The 17,619-nt window shown below is 58.5% G+C and overlaps 1 protein-coding gene across 2 annotated transcripts in view; it reads left to right on the top strand.

Annotated features, from left to right (window-relative positions):
* HIP1 (huntingtin interacting protein 1) overlaps nt 1-17,581 on the top strand; it is a 34,258-nt gene extending 16,677 nt beyond the window's left edge. For both annotated transcript variants that reach the window (XM_052688779.1, XM_052688781.1), the window contains exons 2-31: nt 1,011-1,074; nt 1,628-1,770; nt 2,368-2,424; nt 3,600-3,680; nt 4,967-5,043; nt 5,252-5,313; nt 5,934-6,074; nt 6,596-6,653; nt 8,615-8,690; nt 9,057-9,188; nt 9,779-9,876; nt 10,108-10,180; nt 10,522-10,705; nt 10,782-10,870; nt 10,944-11,060; nt 11,189-11,290; nt 12,197-12,391; nt 12,505-12,652; nt 12,786-12,872; nt 13,053-13,160; nt 13,239-13,375; nt 13,500-13,610; nt 13,724-13,782; nt 13,973-14,066; nt 14,322-14,422; nt 14,581-14,686; nt 14,804-14,927; nt 15,087-15,148; nt 15,619-15,730; nt 15,877-17,581. In XM_052688779.1, the coding sequence (XP_052544739.1) occupies nt 1,011-1,074; nt 1,628-1,770; nt 2,368-2,424; nt 3,600-3,680; nt 4,967-5,043; nt 5,252-5,313; nt 5,934-6,074; nt 6,596-6,653; nt 8,615-8,690; nt 9,057-9,188; nt 9,779-9,876; nt 10,108-10,180; nt 10,522-10,705; nt 10,782-10,870; nt 10,944-11,060; nt 11,189-11,290; nt 12,197-12,391; nt 12,505-12,652; nt 12,786-12,872; nt 13,053-13,160; nt 13,239-13,375; nt 13,500-13,610; nt 13,724-13,782; nt 13,973-14,066; nt 14,322-14,422; nt 14,581-14,686; nt 14,804-14,927; nt 15,087-15,148; nt 15,619-15,730; nt 15,877-15,887 (3,009 nt within the window). In that variant the 3' untranslated portion in view covers nt 15,888-17,581. The remainder of the gene's footprint in view (nt 1-1,010; nt 1,075-1,627; nt 1,771-2,367; nt 2,425-3,599; nt 3,681-4,966; nt 5,044-5,251; nt 5,314-5,933; nt 6,075-6,595; nt 6,654-8,614; nt 8,691-9,056; nt 9,189-9,778; nt 9,877-10,107; nt 10,181-10,521; nt 10,706-10,781; nt 10,871-10,943; nt 11,061-11,188; nt 11,291-12,196; nt 12,392-12,504; nt 12,653-12,785; nt 12,873-13,052; nt 13,161-13,238; nt 13,376-13,499; nt 13,611-13,723; nt 13,783-13,972; nt 14,067-14,321; nt 14,423-14,580; nt 14,687-14,803; nt 14,928-15,086; nt 15,149-15,618; nt 15,731-15,876) is intronic.
* Nucleotides 17,582-17,619: the final 38 nt, after the last annotated feature.

Below are 17,619 nucleotides of genomic sequence, written 5' to 3' on the forward strand. Positions count from 1 at the left end.
TGGGTCCCTTGCCTGCTGGAATTTGACTGGTGGCAGTGACAGGGTGCTGGGCCGGGAGCAGGCTCAGTCCCTCGTGGTTTGGGTGCCTGCAAGAGCCAGAGCATCTCCCAGCCCCAGTGCAGCTCCCGGCCCTGCTCTGCACTTGAGAAAGCAGGTACAGAAATGGGAGAGTTAAAAAACGCTCAAAATCCTGCAAAGAAAACTCCTCCAGCAACTGCCTCTCTAAAGGCTACAGGGAGTGCGCTGGCTTCTCACTCAACATTTACCCACGCTTCTCAGTCTGGGCTTTACAAGGTCCACAACGTTTGCATTGCAAACCATGCTTTCCTGGCAGGGGGTGCGACAGCAGTGTGAGCACAGGTGGGCTCACTGTTCCAGCTCTGAGTGGGGTGGGAGCTGTGGAGAGACTCTGGGGACAGGTGTGTGGCAGGGCCGGGGTGCACAGGGTGGCAGCGGGGCTGGAGCTGGAGTGGGAAGGCTGCAGTGTGAAACAGGGTGAGCTAGTGGGTGTAAGTCTACTGCCCTCCTCCACTGTGCGTGAGGCAAAAGCATCCTGCACAGGTGGGAGTTTGCAAGCCTGCAGTGATCTCAGCATCCCTGTGCTGGATTTCCCGTCGTGCCCAAAGCATCCTCTCTCTTCAACCTGCCCAAAAAAGTAGAGCTGGAGCTTCTGGCTGCTGCCCATGTTCCAAGGTCAGGGGAGGGATTTGCCTTCCTCTGCCTGTCCCACCACCTCCAGGGCAGGAGAGGGTCCTTTTGTGGTCGCTGCTTTAATTGCATCATTATTATGCTGAGTAAATGAATCCTGGCAGCGGCTGAACCTGGCAGATGCCAGGCACATCCCAGAAAGGCATCCGGGAATGGGCAGCATCCAGCTGGCACGAGGCAGCGGCCGCTTTGCGGGCCGGGGACCTGGATGCGACCCAGGCACTGACAGGTGCCGGCAGAGCAGGGGGACGGGGCAGCCCGAGCCCTTCCCATCTCACCCCCCCACCGCTTCTGTTTTTCAGACTGTCAGCATCAATAAGGCTATTAATACACAGGAAGTGGCTGTCAAGGAGAAACACGCCAGAAATATCCTTCCAAAAGTTGGCCACAGGACAAGCAAGCGTGGGAGTTGGCTGGGGCTGCCTGGAAAAGGGGCCACAGTGAGGCAGTGCATCGTGGGGGTGCCGCCGGGGCTTGAGGGGGACGGACAGATCTCGAGGGGATCTCCCTGCCGACTGGGGCTTCCTGCGGGTCTGTCCCTGCTTTTTCCTCTCCTTCCTGCTGCAGCCTCTGTCTTTGGGTTCCCAGGGCAGCAGTGCAGAGCTGCTGCTGGTACAGCGTGTGCCCAGGGCTTGGCTGTGTGTCAGCGATGGCCCCGCTCCCCTCAGCTCTGCAGGTGCTGGTTGGGAAAGGACATTGTGTCCCGCGTGCACAGTGCTTGGCACCGCTGCTCCTCTGCCTGTCTCCATGGACTCATCCTCCTGTCCTCTTCAATTCCCGAGGGTGGGCACAAACACTTTGCTGGACCCCATATTTTACACCAAAGTACCCCATACTAAATCATGCATTGCTCGGATCAGCCAGCTGGCTGTGGGGTGACCTCCATTCATCCGTCCCCCTTTCCTTGACCGGCCTCCACCATGCATCCTGGGCACGCACCACGAGAAGGGGGCACAGACCTTCTGGTCGGTGGTGAACCGGCTGCCACTCTCAGGCAATGCTGTGCTCTGCTGGAAGTTCTGCCATGTCTTCCACAAGCTCCTCCGCGACGGCCATTCAAACGTGAGTGCTCCGCTCTGCCCCCAGCTGTGCAAGGAAATTTCATATTCATCAGCACCCTTCGGGCTCGTGACACTTTCCTTGAATTTCAGGTGTCAGAATCGGCACCACTTCTGTCCCCAGAACACTGCTGTCCCCCATTCCCTGTCTCATCCCCATCCACGTCCTGCAGAGCTCTGCTACCACTGCCCCCACACCTCCCAGTGCAGCAGACTCAGCTCAGCAGCCAGCCTGGAACCAGAGCTCCTCCCAGGGCCAATCTGCCCCCAATCTCCCATGCCAACCCCCCATGCCAATCTGCCCCCAGTCTTCCATGCCAAGACCCCCATGCATGACCCCATGTCAAGACCCTGTGCTGCATTGCTGGTGCTGGAGGAAATCACTATGCCTGAGCTGTTGGCATTTGTATGGGAGTCACCTGACAGTGTTCTGCCCTGTGCATGAACAAAGATAGAGGCACCCTGGGGATGTAAGGTCACTAATGTGTCCAGAACACCCGTTCTGTAGCCTAATTGCTGACTTATAGTAATGCTCACTTTGCCATCAGTGCCCTGCATGCCACTCTCACTTGCTGATTATTTTCTTCTCCATCCCTTGCAGGTCCTGAAGGACTCTGTGAGATACAAGAATGAGCTGAGTGACATGAGCAGGATGTGGGTAAGTGGCCGACCCCACAGATGCCCCAGGGAGGGTAAATTGGGGCTGGCTACATAGCATGAGCTGTGTGGTGCTCAGCACTGGAGACACACAGCATCCCTCACTCTGCCCATGACTGCCAGCTCAGCTCCTCCCTGGAGCCATCTGGCCTCGAAGCGCTATCTCTGCTCCGTTCACTTTGCCGTGCTGCATGCAGAGAGGGATGAATGAGAGAGAGTATTTATAGCCAGAAATACTCACAGCAGCATGAGTGACCTCTTTCCAGCTACAGTAGGTTAAATCAAGCAGCAGGGGAACAGAAGAGCAGGCAAGGCAGCTGCAGGAGGTGAGCTGGGAGCTGCGGGGCAAGCGGGGCGGAGGATGATGCTCACAGTGAAGGATGTCCATGGAATGACAATGAGAGGGGCATGGGGAGAGCAGGGAGGGCTGAGGGTCGTGGCGTGAGCTGAGCTCTAACTCAGCAGGATGGTGAGTGCTTTAAGGTGTGCTTGAAGGTGAGGCTAGGTTTGCAGGTCTCATTCTGTATCCATTTCCACCAAAATCAAACACATTGGGCAAAGTCAAATGTTATTCAGATGTGGAATACCTTCCTTGGGTACAGGTTACAGCTCCAAGCCTGCTGGAGTTCCAGAAGCATTTGAACAAGGCTGTCAGGTGTAGGGCTTAGTTTTTAGGTGGTCCTATGTGGAGCCAGGGGTAATCCTGGCAGATCCCTTCCAGCTTGGGATATGCTTTGAATCTATAATGTTCCCTCTTTTTTAAGGTTGAAACTGTGACAGTCAAAAGCAGCACTGAATTGTGCAATAGGAGAGATGAGAAAGTGGTGAGCAAATCCCAGGCTGCCACCCCTTCCTAAGCCCACACAAAGCTGCTGGCACAATGCCCACCCGCCTGCAGCCACGCACGGGAGTGGGAGAGCGCAGGCATCTCCTGCATAGCCCTATCCCAGGCAGTACACCTGCCACAGAGGGCAGCCCATGTGGCAACACATCACCAGTGAGGAAGAGGAGGGTGAGGAAAGTGCTGGGCTGATGAGCGCTGCTGGCACAGCAGCACAGGGCAGTGGGGCTGGGGGTTGGGCAGGCAGCGGTCGGGTCACTGCCCAGAGCCAGATGAGAAGGCTTTCTTGAAGTTGCAGGCTGCCCCAAGTGTGACCAACTTCTTGGTGTCCCCAGGGCCACCTGAGCGAGGGCTATGGACAGTTGTGCAGCATCTACCTCAAACTGCTGAGAACCAAGATGGAGTTCCATACCAAGGTGAGGAGCTCTTAAAAAATGGTGGCGAGTGACCCGTTACATGGTCAGATACTGAGAGGATGGGGGGGGGTGGCTTTAAACTAAAAGAAGGAAGATTCAAATCAGATGCAAGGGGGAAATTCTTCACCCAGAGGGCAGTGAGGTGCTGCATTGCTGCCCAGAGCTGTGGGTTCCCCATCCCTGGAGGTGCCTCAGGCCACGGAGGGGCCCTGGGCAGCCTGAGCTGGAGAAGCACCCAGCCTCCAGAAGGACGGGGTGGGAGGGTCTTTGGGGTCCCTTCCACCCCAAACCATTCAAGGATATGATATCACCATCACAATGTCCCCAGTCTGCCCTGCCTGGCACTTAAGAACCTGCTGCCTTCAGCACGGGTGCTCAGGGCTCCTGCTCCTGGCACTTGGAGGAGCAGAATGCTTTTGCCCCATCTCTTGTGTGCCTGCCTCAGGAGCTTGTTTTGGGTCTCTGGAGCTGAGCTGCTGTGCAGGTCTCTTTCTTTGGGCTCAGTTTGGGAGAGGATGTGGCTGGAGCTGGCCGGCTCCTGGTCTCACAGCTCTGTGCCAGTGTGCCTGCACTCAGAACAGCCGGAGCCAGCTGCCAGAGGTGAGGGGAGTGTATTTATGGAAAGGAATGCAGTGTGCAGGGTTCTGGGAAGCAGCACACCATCGATGGAGTTCATTATTCAGGCAGACATTCTCTTATGCTTGTGGCATTAAACTAAAGGCGTGCCTCCAAGAACAAAACCAAACGTCACTGTGGTCTTGTACACAAACATTGCCCTGCATGGGTTCAAGTGCTCTAATCCTTAAAGTAACTGGCTGTGGTAATTTGCTACCTATGATGCTTTCTTTCTTTTCAAGTTCTGCTGTTAAGATGCTTTCTGAACCCAGGCCATACCCTTGGCCCTGATTCAGCTTGGCCTTCATGGACCACTGTGGGCAGCCTGAAGAGGCTTTGCCTTCTGAGCAGATGGTTGCCCCTTCTCCTGCAGCTGCCCTGTGGTGCCTTGCAGGAGCTCCATCTCCTTCCTGCCAGCAGATTCTAAGCCCAAGGAGAGTTGTTTTTTCTTGCTGGAGGGAAAATGGGCTCCACAGGGCATGAGGGTTCCTCTGGCTCACCCAGGGCTCAGGAGATCTCTCGTTAGACCCTGCTTGGCAGGACCTTGGGATGGACCAAAGGAGCCCACCCTGGGGACCCTTCAACTCAAGCTGCCCCGACCTCCTGCAGTGAGGCTGCAGCCCCTTCCCAGTGAGGCTGCAGCCCCTTCCCAGCTGTTGTTTTCCCACCAGAACCCCCGGTTCCCTGGCAATCTGCAGATGTCTGACCGGCAGCTCGATGAGGCGGGAGAGAACGATGTCAATAACTTGTGAGTGCAGGCAGGTGGGAGGCGAGGGGAGGCTGGGGCATGGTTCCATGGCACCATGTCTGCTTTCCATTAACATGGGAGTGGGCAGAGCCACCAGCAGGGCTGGCACATCCCTCCTGGGCAGCGTCTGTACGTCCCTGGGGTGGCCCCTGGCATGGGGTGTGCTGTGTGGGGACACTGCTCGACTTTCCTCACCTCTCTTCCCCAGCTTCCAGCTGACAGTGGAAATGTTTGACTATCTGGAGTGTGAGCTGAACCTCTTCCAGACAGGTAAGCCCCTCATTGCCATGCTCTGCCAGGTTTGGTATGCGTGGTGTGGCGTGGGATCCAGGAAGGAGTTGTCTAAGGGTGTCTGAGCTCATCTGTTTGCCATGCACTTCCCTGGAGTTATTCTTAACCAAAGCGATCCGTGTCAGAGCTCTGCCTGCCTCCCTGCAGCCCTCCTGCAGTGCTGGGGAACGCGTGGGGTTGGCAGCACTGCGTAGCTCCACTTCCCCCCACGCCTCCAGCTTCATGTCCCCACCTCAGGCTCCCACTCCGCAGCCTCTCCAGGCTGAGTTTGTTCTCTGCCTTGCTTGTGACAGCTTCTGGTTTTTATTAGCAGAGAACACAGCTCCCCTGGGTGCTTGCAGTGTGCTGCAGCTGGAAAAGGTGTGAGAATTTAGATGCACTCAGATGCAGTGCGGAAACTGGAGGCTGTGGTGCTGGGTCACTGCACTGACCTCCAGCTCCTGCCATGTGCCCAAATGCACACAGATACTCCTGCTTAGGCCCCACACATCACCCCGAGCCACGAAACATGCCTCAAAGAGCCAAGGAAGACAGTGGGAAGCCTGCAATCCTGTCAGTTAGGTCTCCTGCTCCCTCTGAGCCTCTCTCCTTCCTGGCAGTGTTCAGCTCCCTGGACATGTCACGCTCTGTGTCGGTCACTGCGGCGGGGCAGTGCCGCCTGGCCCCGCTCATCCAGGTGATCCTGGACTGCAGCCACCTCTACGACTACACCGTCAAGCTGCTCTTCAAGCTCCACTCCTGTGAGTACCTCAGCACCTTCCGTGGGGACCGTGAGCCATGTGTGGAGCATTGCTGGACACTCAGTGCCCCCAGCCTGGCTTTGCAGCACCCTGGTGCACAAGCCACTCTTCTCCAGTGGAGCTTCTAATTCCTGCTCAAGTTGTTCCTGAGCTCCTTTGCAGCCTTTCGGGGCGGGAAGCAGTCTCTGGAGCTCTTTGCAAGGGCCAGGGAGGCCACAGGGTGCGCACAGGCTGAGAAAGCTGCATTCCTTGAGGACCTTGGATTGCAGCCACAGTCTCCTTAGTGCCAGCTCAAAGCCTTTCCCTGCTCCAGCACCGCCCAAGGCCATCTCTGGGGACATGATCCAGCAGTGAGCCCCTGAGCAGCAGGAGGCTGTGCTGAGAGCATTGGGACGCTGGCAGGAGGATGAACACCCTGCAGAACACCTATCCCCACACGGCCGTACTCACAAGCTGGCCCCAGAGCCGTTCCCTCCTGGGATGGGGCACAGGGTGAGCTTTGTACCTGCTTCTTCTCACAGGTCTGCCAGCCGACACGCTGCAGGGCCACCGGGACCGCTTCCTGGAGCAGTTCAGAAAGTAAGTGGGGACTGCCCCCCTCTGCAGGTGATGTCTGGTACCCAGGGCCAGGCAGGGAGCACTGCAGGCACTGCAGCCCTCTGTGCTTGAGCTCAGTAGCTGAGCAGTGCAGGAAAGGGAAATACATGAATCTGGCACAAGGCTCCGAAATCAGCCCTCATGGAATCTTCTGCCGTTGCTCAGAAGCAGCTCTTCTGCAGTGGGGCTGCTTTTTCCAGGGCACCTACTCTGTTTGCCTAATCCACTGCTATTGAATTACCAGATAACTGCCTTATTAATTCTAAAGAGGCATTCAGCCACTAATGGCATTTTATGTGAAGCGTTAGCTGGTGATTTAAAACCCTCAAACCGTTTAATTGCAGTTTTAACTGCAATTTGCACTTGACTCGCTGAAAAGAAAGTCTCGTTTCTGCAGAGCACCTGGTCCTGCCCTTCCTAGCTTCGCCAGGGAGATTTGGTCCACGCAGTGCCCACTTAGCAAGGGCTGAGAGCTGAGCGCAGCGGGTTTTCTCCAGAGTCGATATCCTTTGGGTAGTGCATGGACACAGCTTGAGGTGCTGCTGCAGGAGCATGGTCTGGTGTGCCCCTGGGCACGTGGGGCTGTGGTCTCTGGGCATGTGGAAAAGGGAAAAAGGAGGTTTCCCTGAGTGGTGCTTGATATCCGAAAAAGGCAGAGTGTGGGAACGTGGTAAATGGAGCAGCCAAAGGAGGATACCTTCAGGTGTCACTGAGGTGTCATCCTCTGCAACATCAGGATGTGCAGCCAAGCAGAGGATGCTCTAGAGAGGGAAAAAATGTCCCTTTGTGGTACAATTGCAGCTAGAGGAGATAAAGCTGCTCACTGCATGAGTGCCTACCCGTTCAAAATATCAACAGTGGAGTTTCTAATAGCAGCAGATAGAAGTATAGGAGCAAGCAGCCAGAGCCAAGCTGCACATACCAGTTACTCAGGAACTCACATGTGCAGTACATCAGCAAACATTTGTTTCCAGAAGCTAAGGAAAACAGCTAAGCTGCCTTGAGATGCAAGGACAGATCTGCTCAAAAAGCAGCAGACAGTCAATCAGGTTCGTACCAGTGGGTTTCTCGAGGTCGTCCCCAGTGACTGTGCTGGAACTGGTGCTGCTCACAGTATTTTAAATGAGATGGAAAGCAAGTGAGCAGTGAAGTGCCATGGGCTTCCAATACACAATTATTTAAGGTAGTAGAAAAAAAAAACAACTGCAGATATCTGCAGGAGGACATCACAGTGCTGAGGCTGCATGATAGTAGGGCAGCTTGATTCAAGGTCAGAAGCTGCAAAGCCTGGGGGAAAAACACTGGGTGCAGCCTTCAGCAAAGGGCTGGGCTGAGTGTGGGCTCTGAGTACCCAGGACAGACCCAGACAGACCCAGGCTGGGTGCTGGGTGGCTGCAAAGGAGGGAGCTGTCAGCATCTACGCCGCCACACTGTGCCCCCAGCTGTACCTTCTTGAGTGAAACCAAGCATAAAACCAAGGGTGGGGAGCACTTATCACAGGCTGCTTTTGATGAAAGAATTGTAAATCAATTCAAAAGGGAGGCAGACTGCTTGTGCAGGAGATGCTTGTGCACAGAACTGCAGGTGCTGTTGCCGTGTGGCCTCCAGACAAGCAGCCTTGGCTGCTGGTGGTGGGGCTGCCATGGGAGCGATGCTGCTGTCCTCCTATGGTTGGTGGCTTTAGGCTCTTCTTTGTGTCCTGTGTTTATTTGAGAAAGCCTCTGTCCATCAGCTTGCCAGTGGTGGGATTGTAGGGGCTGGGGTGTTCCAAGAGTGGCTGTGGATTTGGTGGCAGCGTGCTTCCATCCCTGCCAGCATGGCACAGTGCCATTGTTGGATGGGATATGTGAAGATGCCTGTGTGGGAATGTATGGGAGCAGCAACAAGAAATTGGGGCAGCGGCACATGGAGAGCCTTCTTTAACCAGCCTCTGCCCCTTCCAGGCTGAAGGACCTCTTCTACCGCTCCAGTAACCTGCAGTACTTCAAGCGTCTGATTCAGATCCCGCAGCTCCCAGAGGTGAGGTCCTACAGGGCTGGTACCAGCTCTCCTTGTCCCCATGGCCAGGAGCAGCCTGATGGCATGTCCAAAAAGCACCATGTGCCACCTGCTTGGCTTCCTGGGAATGGTGGCAGCTCAGGGCTCACAGAGCTCATCCCTGCATCCTCCCTGAGTCGGTCACTGGGGGATGGAGCTGCTCCCTGCCCACGTCCCTGGGACTGGGCTCCAGGATCCCTCCTTGTGGCAGCAAAGCTGGAAGGAATGAGGAGGGAAATAGTTTTCTAAACAGGACATGGTGGGTGCCCAGCTCCCAGGGCCACTGTGCCTATGGCTGTGTGCAGGACAGGGCTCACACCTTCTGGCCTTGCTGTCCTCCCTCTCCAGAACCCTCCCAATTTTTTGCGAGCCTCAGCGCTGTCAGAACACATCAGCCCTGTGGTGGTCATCCCTGCTGAGGCATCCTCACCTGACAGCGAGCCCATCACAGACCTGGTGGAAATGGAAACAGCATCACAGGTAAGCTCTGAGGACTGCTCATGGCTGACGAGAGAACAATGCTGTCCTTTGGGTCCATGTCCATCATACCCAGGGCTGTCCTTCCAGACCATTCCATGATGAGCTCTTAGTACTGAGTATCAGTGTGAGGGCTGTGATTGCTGCATGCTGCCAACGGGGGCTGCTGGGTGCCCAGCAGAGAGCCTATGTGCTGCCGAGGCTGAGTCAGGCTGAACTCATCCCATCAGTGCTTCTCATAATAGTTTGGTGCCCTCCAGTGATGGCTGCCTGGAGATGTTTTGCTTCCCAGCATCGCCACACAGCTCACTCACTGTGCTGGTGTGGCATGGAGAGGAATCTTTGCACCCTCTTTGTGAAGGGTTCTGTGTGGGCACTCAGCATTTTAGGAAGGAAAAGAGTGTGAAATGGCTCTGAGGCCCTGCCCCAAGGACTGCAGGTGCCCCTCAAGGGCTCTGGGCAGGCAGCACATACAGGCAGCAGCCGTTCACCTCCAGAACACCAGCCTGGGGTACTGGGGGGCCACAGGCTCTGTTGCCCCTCGCAGGGCAGCAGTGGGGCTCATCCAGTCCCTTGTGCTTCTCTTCCCACAGAGCCTCTTTGACAACAAGTTTGATGACATCTTTGGCAGCTCGTTCAGTAGCGACCCCTTCAACTTCAATAGCCAGAACGGGATGAACAAGGATGATAAGTGAGTCTCCGTGTTGATGACTGCTCCTGACACCAGGGACATGTCCCCAGTGGGGTCATCTCAGTGCACAGTCCTGGGAGCCCCAGGTCCCCTTGTTTATAGGCATAGAGTAGGAGGCAAGGGTGGACTCAGCTGTCCCCAGGGGACACAGTGGTGCTGTGGGGACCTTCTCTTCATCTCCATACCCTGGTGCCAGGAACACTGATGGGATGCCTGCTGTCTCCTCCCCAGGGACCGGCTGATCGAGCAGCTCTACAGGGAGATCGGGGCTCTGAAGGAGGAGCTGGAGAGCTTCAAGGCTGAGGTGGGTGACAGCCCCTTGGTCACAATGTGCCGCGAGTTGGATGCAGGCCCGCAACACCAGGCTGGGGGACTATAATGGGCCTTGGGCAGCTCCCACTGCATAGGGACCAGTGGGGCAGTGTGAGGTGACAGCCGAGTCCCTGCAGTGTGGGGTGGCAAGGACACAGCCACCCCAGCCCTGACACCATCCACAACCTTCCCCAAACCAAGCGCCTCCAATCCCTGTCTGTCCGGCACGGGAAGGGCCCTGTGGGCTCTGCAGGGTGCCTTGCTCACTGTCTGAACTCAGATGGAGTGTTTGGGGCTGCCAGGTGCTGAACAGTGCCATGACTGTGCCCACAGAGTGAGCGGCGTGGCCTGCAGCTGCGCGGGCGCATCAGTGAGCTGGAGGCAGAGCTGGCCGAGCAGCGGCACCTGAAGCAGCAGGCACTGGATGACAGCGAGTTCCTGCGCACGGAGCTGGAGGAGCTGAAAAAGCAGCGGGAGGACACGGAGAAAGCACAGAGGAGCCTGACGGAGATCGAGAGTGAGGAGGGGGCCTGGGGAGGGCGGCGGTGGGCCACGGGGTGCACCCAGAGCTCACCTGGCCCCGTGCACGGCAGGGAGGGCGCAGGCAAATGAGCAGCGGTACAGCAAGCTGAAGGAGAAGTACAGCGAGCTGGTGCAGAACCACGCCGACCTGCTGCGAAAGGTGGGCCTGCAGCCACCCGCCGGGCACAGGGACCTGGCCGGGCCGGCTGCTGAGCGTCTGCTGCCATCCCCAGAACGCAGAGGTGACCAAGCAGGTAACAGTGGCAAGGCAGGCCCAGGGCGATGTGGAACGGGAGAAGAAGGAGCTGGAGGATTCCTTCCAGCGGGTGAGCGAGCAGTCCCAGCGGAAGGTGAGTAGGGTGCACAGTGGGGATGGGGATGGTGACCCCTGCTTACACTCAGAGGAGAGGATGTGAGCTCGGCAGTGGGTGGGCACCCCACAGGGACCGGCTCAGGGTGACGTTTCTCCTGTCCACAGTCCCAGGAGCAGGCGGAGGTGTTAGAGACGTTGAAGCGGGAGCTGGCAGCCAGCAAGCAGGAGCTGCAGGTCTTGCAGGGAACGCTGGAGACCAGCATGCAGGTGAGAGCCTGGCTGCGGCCCCACTGTCAGCACCCTGCTGCAGTTTCAGAGCCTAGTCCCAGGCCTTTGCTCAGGCTCAGATGGGACTCATGGCATTCATCCTCCCCTAAGCTGAGGGGCAGGTTTCCCTTTTCTTGTCTCAGTGCTTTGGCAAGGCAAGGCATTGCCCAGCAAGTTGCCCTTGGGGTGACAAACAGCATTGCACCCTTGTCTGTTCCAGACGGGGGTGGGTTTCATGATCATATCATGAGGTTCACACCCATGGGTGTGAGGCTGTACCCACACAGTCTCCTGCAGCAGGGACTCATGGGACAGAGGGGACAGGATCTGAGAGCTCGTCACCTGCCTGCAGCCTGCCTTGGAGCCAGCAGACAGCCCTCATCCCCATGTCTTGTAACCACTGACAGATTGACAGTGTGGCTCTGCCCACTGCAGAGCTTTTGCAGGCAATATACCCTCATGTCACAGCCTCTGCATGCTCTGCCATGCTAGAAGGTCCGTTGTGCCCACTGTGACATGGCCCTTTGCTACTCAGGACTACAGGGGTCTCCAGGCTCCAGAGCTGGCAGGAAGTGGAGCTGCTCTTTTCAGGGTGGGCAGACAGGCTTGCAGGGGTCAAGAGCCCTTCATGTACTTGTGCATCAGGATGATGACAGTCGTCACCCAGTGGCACCCCATGGAGCCTCAGCTGGCCTCGTGCAAGGCCATCCCATGTTGCAGGGCACCACCAGGCTGCCCAGATGTGGGTGATGCAGGGCTGTGCCCTGCCCACAGCTCTGTGCACTGCGGCACGCTGAGCAGTGCTTGTGCCTGGACCATGAGCTACATGCAGTTGCCCACATGCAAGGGATGGTTCTCTAGCCATGCTTTTAGCACAGCCCTGATGGGATTCTTGTGCCCGGCCAGGCGGGAGCAGAGCAGAACGCCCGGATAGCAGGCCTGGAGCAGGAGCGGGACAGCCTGAGCCATGCAGCAGCGCAGCACAGCAAGGAGCTGGCAGCCCTGCAGGCTGAGCTGCAGCAGCTGCGGGACGTGCTCAGCAGCGAGAAGGAGAGTAACAGGAAGCAGCTGGAGACACTGCAGACACAGCTGCAAGATAAGGTACCCCAGAAGCACCGCAAGCACGGCCATCCCTGCACTGTCCTGTGCTGAGCCCTCGTTTGGCAGCGCTGGGTGTCAAGGTGTGCAGCCTGACGCTAGTGCTGCCCCAGCAGGAGGCTGCAGAGCGGACCCTGCAGCAGCGCCGGGCCGAGGAGCAGTTTGCTCTGCTGCAGGGCAGCGTGCAGGAGGCAGAGCGCATGGTGCAGGATGCCCTCGGCCGCCTCGAGGACCCCGCTCATATCAGTTGCACTGGCTCAGCAGGTGAGATCCCCAGTGCCTGCTGAAGGTAGCATGTCCCAGAGAATGTCCCTAACTCTAAGCTGATTTCCCCTGGGACAGCCCAGCGTGGCAAGGTGTTGTCCTATGTCTGAGTCCTGTCTCTTTGTGTGTGCAGATTACCTCCTGTCCAGGACATCGGCAGCCTCTGAGTGCATTGAGAGGCTGCAGGATGCACACAGCAAATACCTTGCCAACCGCACAGGTGAGGCAGGGCTTGGCTGTGTGGGAGAGGCTGCTCCTGCATGACGCAGGGAGACAGACCGGGGCTGGGACCCACAGCCAAGGCACTGTGGAGCCTAGAAGGGAGTTGGGGAAGCAAACGTAGGAGCCAAAAGGGCTCCTGGGCTGCTTCAGCTGAGCCGTGCGCCCCCTGTGCCTGCAGATGTGAGCGCCCTGCTGCCCTGTGTGGCACTCTTTGCCCACCTCATCAGCGACACCATCCTGCAAGGCAGTGCTACCTCCCACATGGCCCCAATGGAGCCCGCTGACCGTGAGTGCTGCCTTCCATGGGGCTGGGAGTCCCTGTTCCCACAGACAGACCCCTCAGCCCCTCCTGCTGCATGCACAGGGCTGCTGGAGACATGCAAGCAGTGCGGCAGTGAGGCCATCAGCTACCTCAGCTCCCTGCAAGACCCGGGCAGTGTGGCAAGTGCTGACTGCACAGCAGTGACCAACTGCCTGCGCCGGATCAGCACCATCGGGGAGGTGGGTGCATGGGCATCACCCCAAGTGTGAGTGAGGAATGGGGATAGGGGTCAGTGGCCCTCATGGAGCAGGCAGGGTGGCGGCACTGGCTGTGTCATCCCTGGATGCTCCATCCTGTCCCCAGGAGCTGCGACCCAGAGGGCTGGATGTGGAGCAGGAGGAGCTGGGAGATCTGGTGGACAAGGAGATGGCGGCTACATCAGCAGCCATTGAGACTGCAGCTGCCAGGATTGAGGTGAGCTGTGCTGCTGGGGCTGCCCCACAGGGTCACCCCGTGCCACCTGCACGAGGCCAGGTATGGCAGCTGAGCACTGCAGGCAGCTCAGCATGGCTCTGTTCCTCTTCCAGGAGATGTTGAGCAAGGCCCGGGCTGGTGACACCGGGGTCAAACTGGAAGTGAATGAGAGGTGAGTGGTGATGGGGCACGTGGGTTAAGGTGCTGGTTTAAATGCCAGTGTGAAGAGAGGAGGACAAAGTGTGTAGGGATGTAGGAAGGAGCTGAGGAGACACAACAAGCTGCAGTGTTGCAGGGGTGGGTGTCTGCCCCAAGGCTCTGGGGTCTCCCCACCCCACAGCTCACTGAGGTTTATCTTGCAGGATCCTGGGTTCCTGCACCGGCCTCATGCAGGCAATCCAGGTGCTTGTCCTGGCATCCAAGGACCTGCAGCGGGAGATTGTGGAGAGCGGACGGGTGAGCATCAAGGATGGCAGCCCAGAACCCACACCCTGGGTCTCCATTATGTGCCCCATGGGTGTGAGTGCCATCCTTGCAGTCCTCATCCTGGAAGCATGGCACATAGGGGAATCTATGACACACAGGGTTAGGTGTCACTCCCACCCACAGTCTGAACAAAATCCTAAGAGCTGAGGTCTGGGTTCCTGTCACCCTGGCGTGTGGATTTGTCCCCTTGTTCCCAGCATGTGATTGTTCCTGTCCCCCCCGCAGGGCGCTGCGTCCCCCAAGGAGTTTTACGCCAAGAATTCCCGCTGGACGGAGGGCCTCATCTCTGCCTCCAAGGCCGTGGGCTGGGGAGCAACTGTCATGGTGTAAGTGTCTCTGTCATGGTGTGAGCATCACTGTGATCTGTGGAGGGTGGTGGAGTCCTGCTGTCCCCAAGGGGAGGGGACTGAAGGCAAGAAGGGTGAGCAGGTAGCAGCACAGGGCCGGCTCGAAGGGTGCTCCAGCACCTCCTGTCCTCCTGCAGGGATGCTGCTGACCTGGTGGTGCAAGGGAAAGGGAAATTTGAGGAGCTGATGGTCTGCTCCCACGAGATTGCAGCCAGCACTGCGCAGCTGGTGGCAGCCTCCAAGGTAAGGGCCCGATACGCTGTTCCCCTGTCCGTGCTCTGGGGCTCTCAGTATTGCACCAGGTCCTCAGTTGGGAATCGTGGTGCCCCGCGAGCACGGCCCTCCTCTCGGCCCCGGCAGGTGAAGGCAGACAAGGACAGCACCAACCTGTCCAAGCTGCAGCAAGCCTCTCGGAGCGTCAACCAGGCCACAGCTGGCGTGGTGGCCTCCACCAAGTCTGGGAAGTCACAAATTGAGGAGAAAGGTGAGTATGGAGCTGTGGGCCTGCACCCACATCTCTGCCTGCTGTGCTTGTGGCGCTCGGCTGGCTGTAGCCAAGCACAGGATGGGTTCTGCCTGTGGTGCTGGGCAGGGGGTTGAGCTGCAGAAGTGGCCCACAGCAGTGATGTCTGTTCCTCTGCAGATAGCATGGACTTCTCCAGCATGACACTAACGCAGATCAAGCGCCAAGAAATGGACTCTCAGGTAGGAGCTTCCTCTGGGCTTTTGGAAATGCAGCCGCAGTGCATCCAGCATGTTTGGGCTTATGAGTGGGTGCCCAAGCTGTGCTGGGGAGGGGAGCACCACAGCTCATCTGAGCCATTCCCCCACTCCTGGGGCAGATACTCATTACTCAAACACGTGACTGGGGGCACTGTGCCCATCTGCTGCCCACACAGAGAATGTGGAAACAGAATGAGCCCAGCACCCGGGCAACAGCAGCTTGTAGGGGAAGAAAGGGGCATGAAGATGAAGGTTGAACTTAGCAAAGACCCACTTGTTCCTTGAGCATTCCCCAGCCCCACACAAATTTGCTCCGCCCTCTCTTCGGACCTTTTGCTGCCAGAGCATCAGTGGGGGGATGTACCTCAGGACGCTTGGGCTTGGGACTGGTTGACAGTGGTCATGCTGCTGAGACATGAGATGACAATAGCAGTGTGTGCTTTGTGCTGAAGGTGCGAGTGTTGGAGCTGGAAAACCAACTGCAGAAAGAGCGGCAGAAGCTGGGGGAGCTGCGCAAGAAGCATTATGAGCTGGCAGGAGTGGCGGAGGGCTGGGAGGAGGATGGTGAGTACTGTGGGTGCTGCAGGACGGCACACTGCTGTGTCCTGCTGCCCTTGAGCCATGCCATAAAGCCTCGGGATCTTGGGGTAGCAGGACCCTCAGGCAGAGCTCGTTGCCCCACAGCCCCTGACTGCCCATCTCCTTCCCAGGCGCCGATTAGCCTCCGCAGCAGGAGCAGCCAGCAGCAGAGACCCCTTCGGTCAGCCGGGACCCAGCTTGGTGCAGCCCTTTTCAGAAGACACACAATAAACTGGTGCAAAATTCACCCTGAAGCACACGCCCTCCGCATTCCCCGAGAGCTGCCTCCAGTACTGAAGGACCAAGAGCCGCATCGCTGCTGATGGAGCCCCTGGGGCTGTGAGCGAGGGCTGCCCGGCCTCACGCCAGCTGCAACCTGCACGTGTATTTATTAGAGCTGCTTGGGGGGTCTCTGGGGTGGTCTCTAACCCTTTAGTTTCGTTTTTGCACAGATTTCTCTGAACTGTTTGACCCAGCTCTGGCGGATCGGGAGCGTTCGGGTTTCCTTCACCTCTTGCTGCTTCTCCAGCCTTAACATATTCACTGGTGCAGTGCAGCTTCCCTCCCCCACTGAGGAGCCTGGGGCCGTGGGGATGCAGCAGGGCCAGGACAAGCTCTGCTGGTGCTGCTGGGCCAGCCCAGGTTCTGGTGCTAGGCCTGGTGCTCCCATGGCCCCAGCCCACACGGGGGCCCTGAGTGCCTTTGGCCCCGTGAGAGCCAGGGCCTGCGTTGCTGCCCAGGGCTCATTTGTGGGGTGTTGAGCTTCCTCTGGGGAAAGCCGCTGCCCCTCTGAGCCCTGCAGAGCTCACAGCCCCGTGCTGGGGGGTGGCCGGCAGTGAGGAGGGCCTGGGCTGGCAGCAGGAGCAGGGCAGCGATGGGCTCCAGGCCCCGCGTCCCCAATGTGCCCTGTGCTGAGTAGTGCCTGGAGCAGAGGAGCTGGGCCGCCCTGGCACATCACTGTGTTCATGCCAGCAATAAACCATGGGCAAGGTGCTCGGCTCACTGCTGGGCAACATCTGCTTCCAGAGGTACGGGATGGCCCAGGGCGGCACAGACGGGTCAGGGAGCAGCAGCCAGCCGCCCCAAAGCCGCAGCGAGCAGCCCCGCCATGCCTCTGTCCCCAGGCAGAGGTGGCTGTGGGGCGGGACACCAAGCCCCAGCCGGGAACCTTTGTGCCTTGGAGCAGGGGGCTCACAGGGCAGGGAGGAGCTCTGACCGCAACCCCACTCGTTGCGCTGTGGCGGGGTCAGATCGGTGCACAAGTACAGCCATGCCCTCGGCCACCCTGCACACCCGGCCGCCTCGTGGATCTGGGGCCGATTCGGGGGGAGGAACAGCCGCGTGGGGCCCCGCAGGTGCTGGGGCAGCCAGCCATGTCCTTGGCACCTCCTGGCCGACCGAGACCGGAGGGGTCTGAGCGGCGACATCCCCCCATGTCTGTGCCCGGGCCTCCCCGCAGGCAGCACGGCCCCGAGGTCACCCCGAACCGCAGAGGGGCGACAGCACCTCGCGACCGGCCGCGCCATCTCGCACCTCCGCGTCCCGGCCCCACAAAGCAATACGAGCCGAGCCGCCCCTCTGCTGCGTGGCGCAGGGCCCCCAGCTACCTCAGGCCTGCAGGCTGCGTCCAGCAGGGCCCGGAGTGCCGGGGGGCAACGCTGGGACGCGACGCCGCGCTCTCAGAACTTCTCCTTTTCCTTTTGTAACTCGGCTGAGCGCGGGGCAGCAGCAGCACGCGGTCGGCGGCGGGGACGGGCACGAGGCCGCGGGATCGTTTTTCCATTGTACGATAACGTCGTGTGGTTTCGATTTTTAAATAAAGCCTTCGGCCCAGCGCGCCCGAGCCAGGAAACGTGCGGGTGGGACGCGGGGCC

This window comes from Tympanuchus pallidicinctus, unplaced genomic scaffold, assembly GCF_026119805.1.
Source record: "Tympanuchus pallidicinctus isolate F22 unplaced genomic scaffold, pur_lepc_1.0 scaffold24, whole genome shotgun sequence".
NCBI lineage: Eukaryota > Metazoa > Chordata > Aves > Galliformes > Phasianidae > Tympanuchus > Tympanuchus pallidicinctus.